Here is a 14,709-nt window from a genome sequence, read left to right as displayed (position 1 = left end):
AAGAACAAAAGGACAGCAACTTGTCTGTTCCCCTTCCCCCAATTCCCCAGCACTGTTCCTATCCCCCCAATTCCCCAATAAAAATCTTTAAAAAACAAACAAAAAAACCTCAACCAAACAAGCAAAAGGTCAGAAGCCAAGTCTTATATCTACATCTATAATATTCAAAATATTATGCTGCTCCCCACACTGCACTTGATCTTCTACTCCTAGCATGGTTATCTATCTATTTCTGTAAGACCCCGGGGGCAAGAATTCTGCTCATAGTAAATACTTGACATATTTGTACTGAAAACAGTCAAAACTCATTTTCTCTCCCACAAACACAAAGCCAGCCTGTAAATTTTTTCAAATGTCATTGAATAGTTCTTTATTATTTTAACTACATGGAAATCTGCAATTGTCTCATAATATGAGTGTTTTTAAAATAATCACTGTAACGTGGAAAAAAAATGGGAAGCTCCCTTTTAAAGATGAAGGCGATCTTCAAAGTGATAGAATCTTATGGCCACTTGGGTTCTCAGAACCAAAGACCCCCTCCTCCCACTCCCCTACTCACCTTGCCGGCTGGAAATTTACGGAGAAATTCAGGGGTGCGGTTGGTTTGACCAAAGTGGAAGTGGGGTGGTGCGGAGAGCACGCGGACCTGAGCCCCGCTGTACTGAGCGGCAATGAGGGCCTTGAAAGCCCTCCAGTTTTCAGGGTATGTGTACAGCGTCTGTGCAAGAAAGAGGGGGAAAAATGTTAGTGAGTAGAAGGGTCCCAAGTCCTAAATGTCACCTCTGGGATGACTTCCCTGAACAATTCCAATCTATTCAACTCATTCTTTTACTACTGCTGGTGAACCAAGCTCTTCAGAATCTGTCATGTGTAATCAGAGTCCTCTGAAATACCGAGCACAGAACTACACACCAACTGCTAAATAAAGCTTGTTGACAGACTTGACCTTCCCTAAGGACATCTCTAGAAGCATTCTCTTCCCCTCAAATATATCTCCAAGAAATCCCCAACTTCCAGCTCCCTCAGACTCCATCTGCGACAAACATACACCCCTGTCTTCCCTTGTTTCATTCATTGATGGTTACCGAGTGCCTGTCTACTGCTGAGCGGCTCTCACCGCTTCACAAGCATCGTCCTTGTCTCTAAGACACACACACCCCCCGCCCCAAGACATTTCCAAGTTCCCCTCCGAAGAGCCACAGGGACAGGGATACCGAATGGCATCTTCTCTCCCTAAAAAAACCCTTTCTTCCCTTGTCACGCATTCCATTCCTCCGGTCCTGTCCCGCAGTGAGTTCCCTGGTGCTGCCTACCTGGCCAGTGGGGTCCTACTGGTCTGACTCCACAGTCCGGAGAGACCTCTCGCTCCCAAGCCTCCCTGATGGACGACCCTTAGACCGTGGCCAGCCGTACCTGCCCACAAAGACCCTGCTCTTCACCGTCTCTGCTGTTGCCCCACAAAAACGGTCGCAAAAGTTCTGTCAACCTGCCCGGATCCCACGTCTCGAGGTAGCAATGAACCCGAACCCCTTTCTCAGGCCCCAGACGGCCAGGATCCGGCATCTCTTTTCTCCTATAACCCAGACCCTTCCATCTCTTTGGCCTCCGACAGCCCCAGCCTCAGTTCCCCTCCGGGGCCTGGAAGCTCTGCTCTCCAACAGTAAGGTCTCTAGACCCCGAGTCAGTTCCCCACTCAGCTCCAGAACTCCTCTGACGTCGGCTGGTCCTACTCGGAGAGAGGATGGCGTCGGATATAGTGACCTGTGTGGCCAGAGCCGGCAAACTTACCCCAGCCGCCATGGTGATTCCGCAGAGAAAGGGGGTGGGGCTCTCAGTGCTGCCGCAAAGTAAGCCGTCAGGGGAAGAAGGGAGGGGGGAAGAGGAGAGCCGTAGAGAAACAGCCGCCGGAAAGCGAGGACGGCATAGAAGGCATACGCACGACAGTTCTGTAGACCACGGCTGCTGAATTGGAAAGAGGGGGTGGGGCCTGCTGACTGGCGCGGAAAATGCTCGCGCCTGCGTAGTGGCTCACTTGACTCGCCCGCCCCTCAGGTATGGCCAATCCGAGTCCCAATGTGTAAAGAGGGCGCGGGCGCGAAGGGAGGAGAAACTGAGAACTAGCTGGACAGCTGCCCCTAGGCAGCTAGCTACGTGGCACAGCTGCCAGGCCTGCGCCGCGCCGGGTATCGCAGGCCTCCCCCTCCAGGCCGCAGTATAAGTGAGGCCCGGAGATGAGAGCTGATGGGAGGTCCCGCCAAGCCCCTAACATCATGACTTGTGACACTCCACTGAGTGGAGCTGAAAACACTGGTTTTCTAGAGATGAATGCATTAATCGGTGCCCAAGTCTGAAACCCTCTGTTACATTTGGTTTTTCTCTCATTAAACCACCTTGCATCTCCGGGATGCTGTTATTTCCAGAAGGGCACTAGTTCATGGGCCTGCAACAGGGGAGGGGCTAAGGGACAACAGCCATATCCCACCTCCTGTCACTCTGGAGGGGTTGACAATTTAAGACAAACTGATACGGGTTTCCATTTACCTATGTTCAGGTCTGAAAATCTTTTACCCAATTTTAGAACAGGATGAATTCTGTTAAGTGTGTGAAGAATGCGTGAAGAACCCGGAACCCAAATTTCAGGCTGTCACCATTCGTAAACCTCGGCAAGGTAAAGGAGGCAAACTTGGTTCTTCTCTCAGGTACTGCTCAATACCCCCACGCAGCACGCCATCACTCCAGAACTCTCCTCTCCCGAGTGGGCTCCAGGGGCCAGACATACAGTCCTAGGCACTCCCCAAGAGCCGTGATAAATGGTAAGAAGAAAACAGGCTGAGACCTATTTTGAGGTGGCTGGAGAAGGCACTTCTGAGAAGGCTGCCTTAAGGTCTGGGAAGGAGAAGTGCTCGGTGGAAGGAGCATTGTTACCAGGCGGAAATTCGAGGACACTGTAGTGTTTATTAAACTAGCAGCTTTATTGCCCTTTAGGGTCAGTCTTCACTTGAGGAGATTTCGAAGTGCTTGAGGGAGGAAAACCTGTAAGAAATGATGGAGATCAGGAAACAGGCCTTGGGAATCCTGAAGTGGGGTCACGGTGAGAGTCTGGTCAGCCTGGGAGGCCGACGCCACAAAGGTCAGGAGCGGCTCAGTCTCAGGCCTCTGTTCAGCACCGCTCGGTCCTCTCAGTTCCTGGGTTACCCGAGCCTCCGTCGCCAGCCACTCTACTCCTGCGCCAGCACCGCCTCTGCCTCCTTCCTTAGTTCGCTGCTGCAAGCGTCTCCGGGCACGCCGCCGCCCCTGCCACACTCGGTGCCACAAGGCACAGCGCCAGCTCACTGAGGAGAGTGATGCCCCCTTCACTGTCTCACCCTGGGACCCTTCTCGGGCTGCCTCAGGTCCTTTGGGCCCCTGCTCTGCCAGCGCTGCATGGCCTGACTGCTCCTGCTCCGTTCCTCCAGTGGCTCGGTGCTTTCCAGCCATCAGGGGAGGCTCCCCGGGCTGCCCAGGGCTCTGCATGGCCCAGTCCTCCACTGTCTCTCCAATCTCTATAACCATTTCTTCCACCCCATCTTCACCGTGGTCCCCCGCACATCCTTGTTGCTCCTCCTTCCCCTCCTCACAGCTTGTTTTCTGTCCATCTAATTTCAATCTTTTGCTTGACCCTCCCTGGGGAGAATCTCCATTTCTACCTCCCTCTGACCGCAGTCTCTTGGTTCCCTGTTCTATATGGCACCCCAATGCTTCTCTGAACACCTGGACCAGGGCAGCAGTGAGCTGGGTAAAGGGAGCAGGGGATAAGGGGATGGGTGTTGCAGACAGCAGGGAGCTAGGGGAGCTTGGCTGCAGAAGGGGGAGCAGCCCCCAGTCCCGACCCCGGGAGGAACGCTGCTGGTACTGAAGGCTTCGGCAGTAATTGGCTGCCGCTCGGCAGCAGTTCTGTAGCCTCCCGGCTACACGGCTGGTTACATTGGCTGCCACGTTGTGACTCAGGTCAAAGGGGTCCTGAAGATTCATGGGGCCAAGGCGCAGACCCTCCCAGAGATTAGAGGGCAGGCCCCCTGCCACAGGCAGTGCTCGACCCTCCCGCAGGGAGAGCAGTGAGCCACGAAGATCCCAACAAGAGACGCTGGAGAAGAACTGGGCTAGCAGGGAACCTGGAAGAGCAGGAAGACCAGGAAAAGGGGTTACTGAGGGCCAGAACTGAGACAGGCCCTGAACCGGAGCCATTCCCTTAGTAGGACTTTCTTTCTCCCTTCTAAGTGGCTCAGAACAGCACCAGAAGCCAGGCTCCTCTGATCCCTATAAACACAAGGCTAAGCTCTCTCCCTGTGCCCCCAGAAACGTCACTTCCCAGATACTACTCCTTCCCTTTGCTAGCAGTGTAACCTTGGGCAAGCCACTTCATTACTCTAAGGCATGGTTTCTTCATCCATCTGTGAAATGGCAGTAACAACACTAGCCGACTCCCAAGGCTACTGTGAGAACCATGCCTGGCACACAGTAACTGTGGGATGTACGTTACCTACTGTTCTGATCAACATTATTTAATAGTCCTCTGTGGGCTCCCCAAACTCACTCAGGGGCTCCTGATTGGTGCTGGGCTCCAGTCTCGAGGCATCCCTGGGGAAACTACAGTCCCAGCCATCAACCTCCACCTGTTCGCCCTCACCTGTGAAAGTGAAAAGGTGAGGGTCAGCCTGGAAGCAGGATGATCAGGGGGAAAGGTGGGTGATAGCAGAGATCTCACCCCCAGGGTAACTTAGTGTGTCCGAGTGAGATGAAGGAGAGAGATGAAGCTAATGATATAGAGAGGGTGGAGGCTGGGCTGCTGTACCTGTTTTCTGGGTGAGTTGGGACACAGTGGGCAACACAGGAGGGTCCCTGGTCTGAAGGAAATAGATCACGAGCAAGGTCAGGGCGTAGTTATTGAGAAGGGGGCCACTCCCTGGGTAAATAATCAATAATTCCAGTTAGATTAGAGGTGCTTCCGATCCCCCCCTTGGCAGTTTTTCTCAATCCTGGTTCCTGTAGCTGCCTCCCTTCTTTGCCTGACACCAACTCAGCCCCAGCTCTGTCCTGACTCTCACCTGCTAGTCCTCGACCCTGAGCCCAGCAGCGGAGGGTGTACACGAGGGGCCGTACTCGTTCATCCAGCTCGGAGCAAAGACTCAGGAAGCGGGAGTTATGCAGGGCCAGCCTGGGACAAAGAGGAGACCAGGATGTTAGGGTTCTGTAACCCTCTGAACCTATCACCCCCAGCTCCCATTCCAGACTGTGTAATGGGGACCAGAGAGGGTTTCCAAAGTGTTTGCTGACACAGTGGTCTCGTGAGAGGGTGTACAAAGAACACGACATCCTATATGCCCGTCTCGGACCTTCGGAGCATGTTGTTATAAACCTGCTCAGAGCCTTTACTATGCAAAGAAACAAAGACAGGAAGGGAGGGAGAAAGGAAGGAAAAGAGAAAGAGAGGGAAAGAGGAAGAGAGAAAGAAGTGGTGGAGAAGGAGGGATGGGAGAAACTTATTTGTGTTTAACTTAGTATTTCCCAACTTACCCAAACATGGAACTCTTTCCTAAATCCCTTAAACATAGTATCCCAAAAAAGGCACTTTCCACTGACATGGAAGCCAGGCAGGAGATGAGTGGCAGAAAGAGGGGTGGGTCCAAACAAGGACACCTTGAGGCTTGGCGGGTGCAGGAGCCCCCCCACCAGGGCTCTCTCCTCAGCCACCCCGGAATGCTTAGCTGGCCTTCCCCAGCCACCCCCCTAAACAAAGGTACCGGTTACTGAGGGAGATGTCACCATGGAGACCTGAAGGCCGGTGGCAGAACTTGACCACAGGGCGTCGGGCAGAGGGCACCGTTTGGACTCGGTACACTCCAGGGACACAGCCGCGAAGAATGGATCCCACCAGCTCCAGCATGGCTCCCTGCTCTGTTTCCTCCCCCTTCGGGGCCTCTGCTAGTTCCAGAGCCTTCCCCAGGTCCCCCTCTCCCCGGTCCTCCTGCAGTGGTGAGGCTGGAGGCAGGGAGTGGGGAGAGGCAAGGGTCTCAGAGGCCAAAGCTGAGTCCGGAGTGTGGGGTGCCAGGGAGGAGGAAGGAATTTCAAAGTCCAGGGCTTCCGAGTTTTGGGGAGAAGCCGGAGGCTGTGAGTCTGGAGGAGAGGCTGGGGTGCAGGCTTGAGGGTCCAGTGGGGATGCAAGGGCCGAGTCCAAGGATGGGGACTCTGGAGCCTTTGGGGCTGGCTGTGAATGGAAAGGAGCCAAGTGAATGCCTCTCCTGCTGTCCCCTCATGGGAACATTCCCGTCCCCAAGATATACCTATGACTTCCTACTTATTATGTGCCAGGCCCTATGCTAAGGGCTTTATACATATGAACTCGTTTAATCCTCACAATACTTTTTTTTTTAACTAAAAATACCCTTTTAAAGCCATAAAATAAATGTTCTGTATTCTATAAAAATGTCATTGTCATGAAAGACTAAAAAAGGTGGAGGAGCTATTTTAGATGAAAGAAAACTGAAGAGACAACACAACAGGGCAGCTGACAAAACTGGAGTACGGACTGTGGATTAAAGTCTTATAATGTTTTACACTTCTACCAGTATAACATTTCCTCAACTTGATAATGGTACTGTGGTAATACACTAGAATATTACCTTGATTCTTAGGTAATACACACTGGAGCATTAAGGGGTAAAGATGTGATGTATGCAACCTACTCTCAAATGATTCAGAACAAGTGTGTGTGTGTGTGTGTGTGTGTGTGTGTGTGTGTGTGTGTGTNGTGTGTGTGTGTGTGTGTGTGTGTGTGTGTGTGTGTGTGTGTGTAGAGAAAAAAAGAGGATAAAAGAAATTTTATTTTAAAAGTAAACCTTTTTGTGGGGCAGGAGGTTTATGGGAACTTTATACTTTCTGCTCAATTTTGCTATGAACCTAAAACTGTAAAAAATAAAGTCTTTTTTTTTTTAAATAACCCTTTTGTATTCCAAAAGCAGGATCTATACATTTGATGTTAGAAAATACAGATAAGCAAAAACATAACCCAAAAATTACCTTATTGTATGTCTTGGTATACATTTTTTTATATTTCTTTTTCCAAAATAAGATATTATCTATGCCATTTTGAAATCTGGTTTTTTTCCTGTTACAAATGCCATCTATCTCATGTCAATTCATTTTCGTCCTACCTTATGCACATCTGCATTCACATCTCTCCAATTACAAAACCCTTTCAGGCAGGTCCCATTATCCCCATTTAACAGATGAGAGGTAACATGCTTGCCCAAAGTCACATAACCAATCCTACTGACTGTTCCAAGCTGCTCCCTGCTCACTCACCTGGGGCTCTTCCAAGTCACCCAGATCCAGGAAGAGGTCAAGATCACAGCCATGGACGTCAAAGCTATTTATGGAAGAGCCAAAAGGATGGACCACACAGCCTGGGTGCCGAGCAGAGAATAAAGGTCAGGAGACATTGGGGGGCTAAGGGGTGGAAGAACATAACAGGGCACAAAGATGAAAGAGCAACCAAATAAACACCTCTAGCTGAGGGAGGACTGGGGATGCAGACGGGGCAGGGAGGGGCAGGGTGGGCTCAGTCACAGTGAGGAAGGTGGCTCACCGGGGAAGAACTCTGTGAAGACCTCCTGCATCAGGGCCACCACAAGGCTCCGAAGCTGCCGCTCAGCCTCAGACAGCTCCCTCAGCCCCACCAGCTTCACCATTTGTGCTCCCACATCTGGGGCCTCGGCTAGTGCTGCGGCCAGCTGGAGACTGTCGAGGGCCGCTCCTTTAGGGGATTTGGAGGCTGGGCTCTGGAACTCTTTCTGCTCCCGTGGCCGGACGCGCAGGCGATGTCCTCCCAGGCTATGCTGCGGCTGTGACAGGACAGCTTCCTGGGCACCCACGTCTGCCATCTCCACGATGGCAAACACTCCCTGGCAAACCACAACAGGTAGGGATGATGGTTTTGCAACCAGGAACCCAAACACATGGTCTGAGAGTGGACGAGAATTCTGAAAGGGGGACTATCCTATCAATCGGGAATATTTGCTTGCTGTTTCTGTAACAGCCGGAAACATACTTAGAAAAGCAATTCTCTTCCTCACTTGTATCCCACACACTTTATTCTCACCCCAGGCTGTGCTCTGAAAATCACATTTTACCAATTTCGTTGTCCCCTACTCTTCCCAATGACGTGACTTTACTGGTTATACTCTGACCCATCCCCTAACTTTTCCTGCTTTAATTAGACACTTTTAACATTAAGCATCCATGTAATGAACACTGTGCTAGATGTAAATATAAACACATACACCTTACCTCAACAAACTTACCACCTAGGAACAACAGCAAAATGATAGCCATGCTGCTAAGATATGGCTGAGTTCAACAATATTCAATGGGCCATATAGTATATATTTTCTAAAGCTAAACTGTTAGCAGGAACAGGAAAAATATGACTGTTTTAGGGCCAAAACCTACATTCTTTTGTATTCTCTTCAGTGGCAAAGCTAGAGCCTCCTCCTGCTCATAAAAAGGTGCCCTCCACAGTAATCAAGACAGTGTGGTACTGGCATAAAGACAGACATGCTGATGAAGGAAATGTAATTGAGACTCCAGAAATAAGCCCGTGCGTCTATGGTCAACTGATTTTCAACAAAGGTGCCAAGACCATTTAATGATGAAAGAATAGTCTTCTCAACACATGGTGTGGGACAAGTGGATAGACACATGCAAAACACTGATGGTGGACCCCTACCTCATACCATATACAAAAATTAACCACGGGGACAGCCTCACCAGCACACAGGCCTGAATCACGGATGGGGAATGACTGATAATGGATATGCAGTTTCTTTGTGGGGCGATGAAAACACTCTGGAATTAGACATTAGAGACTGTTGCAGAGCCTTGTAAATACAATAATTCCCCCTTATCCAAGATTTCACTTTTCGTGGTTTCAGTTACCTGTGGTCAACTGAAAATGGTCTGAAAATATTAAATGGGAAATTCAATAAATAAACAATTTAGAAGTTTTAAATTTCGTGCCATTCTGAGTAGCGTGATGAAATCTCATTCCGTGCCACTCTGCCCACCCTGTCCCACCCAGGTGCTTTGTCCAGCATCTCCACACTGTATATGCTACCTTCCTCCTAGTCACTTAGTAGCCATCTCAAGTTACCGACTAACTGTCATGGTTATCAGTGCTTGAGTTCAAGTAACCCCTATTTTACTTAATGATGCCACATTTACGTAACTTTTATTACAGTACACAGAGGGTGCCCAAAAAATGTATACACATTTTAAGAAAAGAAAAAACTGTATTAAAGTTATGCTGATGGTAACCACTTTGAGCACCTCTCGTAATTGCAGAAGTCGAACGTGACTTGTATTCATCTTTTGTTATCGGTATAGGTTATTACAATTTTAATACAGTTTTTTCCTTTCTTAATATAGGTATGCATTTTGGGGGCACTCTCTGTATTATAACTGTTCTATTTTATTATTAATTACTGTTGTTAATCTCTTACTATGCCTAATTTGTAAATTACACTTTATCACACATATGTATACATAGGAAAGACATAGTACAGTTGACCCTTGAGCAATATGAGTTTCAGCTAAGCAGGTCCACTTAAACACAGATATTTTTCAGTTGACCTGTGCAGTACAAATGACCCTCGCAGTTCAAACCCATGTTGTTCAAGGGTCAACTGTATATATAGGGTTCGATACTATTTGCGGTTTCAAGCATCCACTGGGGGCCTTGGAATGTTTGCCCCGCAGATAAGGAGAGACTACTGTACATGAACAAACACTGAACTGTATACTTTAAAAGGGTGAATTTTAGGGGGGACCGGCCAAGTAGCTCACTGGTTAAGAGTTGGCTTGGGAGCGCAAGCTCTGAGCAGCAGGGCCACCGGTTCGGATTCCACATGAGGGCCAGTGATGCTGCTACAGCTAAGATGGTGAACAACAGCTCGACCTGAAGCTAGGCTGCTGTGAGTCGCCGGTGACAGCGTAGGCTGCAGTGGGGCTGCAGTGGGCTGCCGTGAGTGGCCAGCAGCCAGCGAGCGGCCGGCAGTGTGAGCTGCCGTGAGCAGCCAGGAACCGCCATCGAATGGCCGGTGACCGATCTGCCTCACCCGGGAGGAGCATAATGATAATACCAACATGGACCAGTGAAGCGACGTCCTCCACAACTAGACTGAAGAACAAAAGGACAGCAACTTGTTTGTTCCCCTTCCCTGATTCCCCAATGTTGTTCCCTCTTCTAATTCCCCCATAAAATCATTTTTAAAAATGGGTGAATTTTATGCTGTGTAAGTCATAACTCAAATGAAAATAAAAGGGGGGTTGCCCTTCCTACCTTCACTTCTACCCTTATGCCAAAGACAGCAAAGAACCAAAGTGAAACCAAGGCAAAAAGCAGCCACTTAGACCTGCCCAGACTAATCTTCTAACTGAGAAGTCACACAGCTCACCACACTGTGGTTCAAAGTTTGCGACCAAAGCCCCAGCTAGAAACCAGGTGTCTCTTAGCCTGCCCTAGTCTTTGTGCACATAGCTCCCTCTAGAACCCCATAGAAGGCGACAGGGATGGCAGAATTGGCAGATTCAGAAGCCTGTGTCTTGGCCATCTTTCTCCTCTCAATACCAGCATCCCCAGCTATGGCTTCCACTTCCTGAGGGCTTATTTTACACCTAGCAGTTCACATATAAACAATTGCTAAGTCTCAGAAGACTCCTACAAGACATGTATTATTATTCCCGTTTTACAAATTAAGAAACTAAAACTCATAGAAGTACTTTGTAATTGCCTCCCAAGCTGGGGCTTAAACCCCCAAATCTCCAACTTCCCAGTGATGATCTCCCTCAAGGAAATGTTTTGGAGAATAAATGAAATATTGCATATAAAATACTTAGCACATAACTGTACATAATAACTGCTCAATAAAATTTTTAGTCATTATTGTTATAATAATTAGAAGCCTCAGAAACTTGAGGTTTAAATTCAGGAAAAGATCATGCTTTATAATTGAAAAAAACATGAACTTTCTGAAGAAGTAACCTGGGGCAGACACTGCCAGCTGCCCACTCCATAAACATTGTCCCTTTCTTCCTTACTGACAGAATCCCGATTTTTGTTCAGAAGGGCAAAGTGCCCAGCTAAAATAAATTCATTTCCCAGGCTTGTCTGTAATTACACATTGTAATCATGTAATAGAGTTCTGGCCAATGAGAAATCTACTGCAGAGTCCTCTGGAAAAGGTTACTGTCCTGGGAAATAAAGAAAACGGGGGTAAGGTGATGATCAGACTCAGCTGGCACTAGCCTTTCACACTCTGCCCTTCAACCTGCCCCTTCTTCTTGGCTGAAGATATGAAAGCAGCATTATCACATCTATGAAGTAACAGCCACATGCCAATAATGACAGAGCAGGAAAACAGCAAAACCCGAGACTGCCCAGGTCTGGACTTCTAGTTATAAGAGAACAATTGAACCACTTTTGTTTAAGCCATGGTGGGTTAATGCAATCCCTAAGAAAAACAGACCCCTCCCCATTCTAAAAAAAGACTTGGAATGCTAAGGAGATTTGGGATCACCTAAGCCACGCCTACACCACCAGAGTGCAGCCTCAGAACAGCAATATGATCACAGAACGAAACACTACAACAGTGAACTTTTTTCAAGGGACACTGACAAAAGGTCTGCATGGAAACAAGACAAAAAGGTCCACAAAGAACAAGCCTGTTTGCCCAGCACTGTCCGGAGGACAGGGTATTCTGACCAGGCAACTTCAGTACTTCTCAGTATAAGCTAATAAACTGCTAGCTGGTTTACGAGCCAGTCTCTTGTGGGGTTAGGATGGGTCTCCCAATCGTGTGGTTTTAAAGCACCCACTTCACTGTAATTACTCATTTAATTGTCTAGACTGTAAGTTTTGTGTGAGCAGGGACCACATCTATCCTATTCACTATTCAGAATGCAACCCTAAATACAGTGCCTAGTACAAAGTTAGCAGTTAACAAGTATTTGGCAAATAAAAGATTGAATGAACAAATGAATGACCAACAAGTCCCCCAACGACTAACTGAGAAAATTCAAGCTGGGGCAGTGCTCACAAAGCTGGACTAGTCCAAATAATGTAATGTCCACCATAGACAAGCAACATTAGGAACCAGTCAAAAGAGACCCCTGGTTTCTCCCTTTCTCATTTCTTTTGGTGTGTGGCACACCTGACTCATTCTTTATCTGCAGAGCCATTCACTGTACCTTGTCCTTATCCATGACAACACTGGCCACAGGTCCAAATGTCTGGAAATACTCAGAGAGCTGAGTAGAATCCACATTCCGGGGAAAGCCACTGACAAACACACTTCGAAGTCCCTGGGCCTTTCGCGCAGCTCGTAGCTGTACCAGGTGCCGGTGTTTCCGGCCTCCCAGGTGGGCATCTAGGCTGGGTCCTGCAAAAACAAAAGTGAAACAAAAACATCCAGGTCACTCTTCAGTATACCTGTCCCCTGACTCTGTATACCTAAATCCTACTGATCCTTCCAAGCCATAGAAAGTGTGACCTTTAAACAAACAAAGTCATGCTCCTTTCACCTTCCTCTCTTGTCCACTGTCTATATGTACAGTGCATTCTAAGTGGTTCCCAGGAGGACTGACTATACTACACATATTTCTTAAACCATCTGTATCAAATACATGGCGATAGAAGAACTGACTCTGGGTGGTGAACACACAATGTGATATACAGATGATGTATTACAGAATTGTACATCTGAAACCTATGTAACTTTACTAACAATTGTCACCCCAATTAACTTTAATTTTAAAAAAAATCAAGTACTATAAATAAAATTGGACACAGATGCACAGGGAGGAAAAGAAAAACAAAAAAAACATCTGTAAGTGCTAGGTAAAAGAACACCTACAAATTTTAACAAAATTACCAGGTAACTTACCCAAGTCATATACGAGTACAGAACTAAATATATCAGGACCCTAGACTATTTCCCATGGATCATCTCTGAGTATGGTATAAAGATTGCAAGTGCAAGATCTGAAGCCACACTGCCCAAGTTCAAATACCAGCTCTGTCAAGCTGTGTGAGATCTTGGGCAATTTACTTAACCTCTCTGTACATCAATTTCTTCAGACATAAAATCAAGATAATAATCATACATAACAAATAGGTATTATTCATACATAGCACTTGGCAGAGTCTAGTACATGGTGAATGTGGAAAAAGTTTAGCTGTCATTGTTATTTTTATTACATTTTGAGTCAGCTGCTTGATGTCATCAATGTACATGTGGGGTGGGGGAAGACTATCCTGGGTTTCTGGCTGATCCTACTGAACAAATTGCAGCAGCGCCATTCACACAGAAAAAGAATGAAAGAGCCTGTTTAGATGAGTCCAGACTTCAAAAGTGTAATTTAAGGTTTCATTGAACCCCTTGCACTGTGATCCAAGGACCTTGTCAACTTTTCTAAGCCCACCTTTCAGTCAATGCACGCCATGCTACTTCACCCATCCACCCCTGCCTTTGGGTAGGTCCTCTGTAGGGCTTCCTGACTTAATTACTTCCTTCTCTGTAATCCCACAGCTCCCCAAACATATTTAGAGCATTGAAATTGTCTCTCCATCTCTAGATGGTGAACTCCTTTCGTCTCTGAATCCCCCCTCCCCACCCTCGAGCCTAGCACAGTACCAGGCACAAAGGGGATGTCCAATAGATGACAGTTAAAGGGGGACTAAAATAACGAAACTTTCGTTGTGGAGATTTCGGATACTGGGAAAGAGAGGTGTAAGGTGTTAGGACTTTCCCCACCCTCTAATCCCTTGGGACTGGCAGAGTGAAAACGAAGGTGAGCGCTACTCAAGCAACCCACCTGACAAAAACGATGACCTGTAACCTTAACTTTCGCTAGGACCAAAAGACGAAAGCCCATAACCACCCACCCCCTCACTAGCCACCGCTTACGGTTGGCTGTAGTGATGTGACAGAGGCAACAGCGGAAAGCCCCACGCGGCAGCGATTCGACATCCGAATCCATCGCCGCCATCGCAACTCCCGGGTTCCGACCCAATGCAACCACTTCTGCCACTACCGGAACTCTTCCAAATCGCAACGCGCTCGGAAGCAACTTCCGCCAGCCCAATAGGAAATGACGTCGCATCTGCTGAGTGAGGGCACACTCCTCCGGAAACCAGGTTCCTTCGACTCAGTTCCGTTTCCAACCCGTGTTAATGCTCTGTGTGCTCTAGGAAAAGCCGCCCATCTGTGATGCTTATCTGCATGCGGTAAGCCAATTGGTGTGCTGAGATGTGCAGACGCTCATTGGCTCAAAGAATAGTGAATATTCATAAGAGCAGCCACAAAGGCCGGCGCCGGGTGGACAGCCGGCTGTTTCGTCGCTGGGGGTCTTGGGCAGGTTGTTCCCTGCTTCAAGGGGCGGTAGAGACCCGCGCGGCTGTATCCTCAACCCCATGTTTACCTGGCGTATAAAGGAGGATGACCAGCCTCCGTGAAGCCCAGAGCTGTCCCTGGACTCCCAACCTCCTTCTGCCCTCCGTCCTCCCCCCAAATAGGTGTTCTGCGACGGCTTCCCAACCCTGGTTGGGGAGCTCTGTCCCCACCAGTCACCTTCCAAGGGGACACAGCCAGGTCGCTGCGGTCCAGGTGAGCCATG

At 48.3% G+C, this 14,709-nt stretch overlaps 2 protein-coding genes across 2 annotated transcripts in view; both read right to left on the bottom strand.

Moving 5' to 3' along the window:
* Nucleotides 1-1,941, bottom strand: part of EEF1G (eukaryotic translation elongation factor 1 gamma) — a 10,657-nt gene extending 8,716 nt beyond the window's left edge. The window contains exons 1-2 of the mRNA XM_019645589.1: nucleotides 1,789-1,941; nucleotides 560-718 (exon numbers count right to left, since the gene is read on the bottom strand). Coding sequence (XP_019501134.1) covers nucleotides 560-718; nucleotides 1,789-1,800 — 171 coding nt within the window. The 5' untranslated portion in view covers nucleotides 1,801-1,941. The remainder of the gene's footprint in view (nucleotides 1-559; nucleotides 719-1,788) is intronic.
* A 1,010-nt stretch (nucleotides 1,942-2,951) lies between these two features.
* Nucleotides 2,952-14,274, bottom strand: TUT1 (terminal uridylyl transferase 1, U6 snRNA-specific). The gene is made up of 9 exons (XM_019645617.1): nucleotides 14,001-14,274; nucleotides 12,283-12,473; nucleotides 7,625-7,940; nucleotides 7,342-7,442; nucleotides 5,781-6,244; nucleotides 5,085-5,194; nucleotides 4,832-4,942; nucleotides 4,574-4,666; nucleotides 2,952-4,151 (listed from the first exon to the last, which is right to left on the bottom strand). The coding sequence occupies exons 1-9, from the start codon at nucleotides 14,194-14,196 to the stop codon at nucleotides 2,995-2,997; spliced, it is 2,739 nt and encodes a 912-aa protein (XP_019501162.1). The 5' UTR covers nucleotides 14,197-14,274; the 3' UTR covers nucleotides 2,952-2,994.
* Nucleotides 14,275-14,709: the final 435 nt, after the last annotated feature.

Source organism: Hipposideros armiger, unplaced genomic scaffold (genome assembly GCF_001890085.2).
Source record: "Hipposideros armiger isolate ML-2016 unplaced genomic scaffold, ASM189008v1 scaffold_93, whole genome shotgun sequence".
In the NCBI taxonomy this organism is placed as follows: domain Eukaryota; kingdom Metazoa; phylum Chordata; class Mammalia; order Chiroptera; family Hipposideridae; genus Hipposideros; species Hipposideros armiger.
This window is presented reverse-complemented; position numbering and strand designations above follow the sequence as displayed.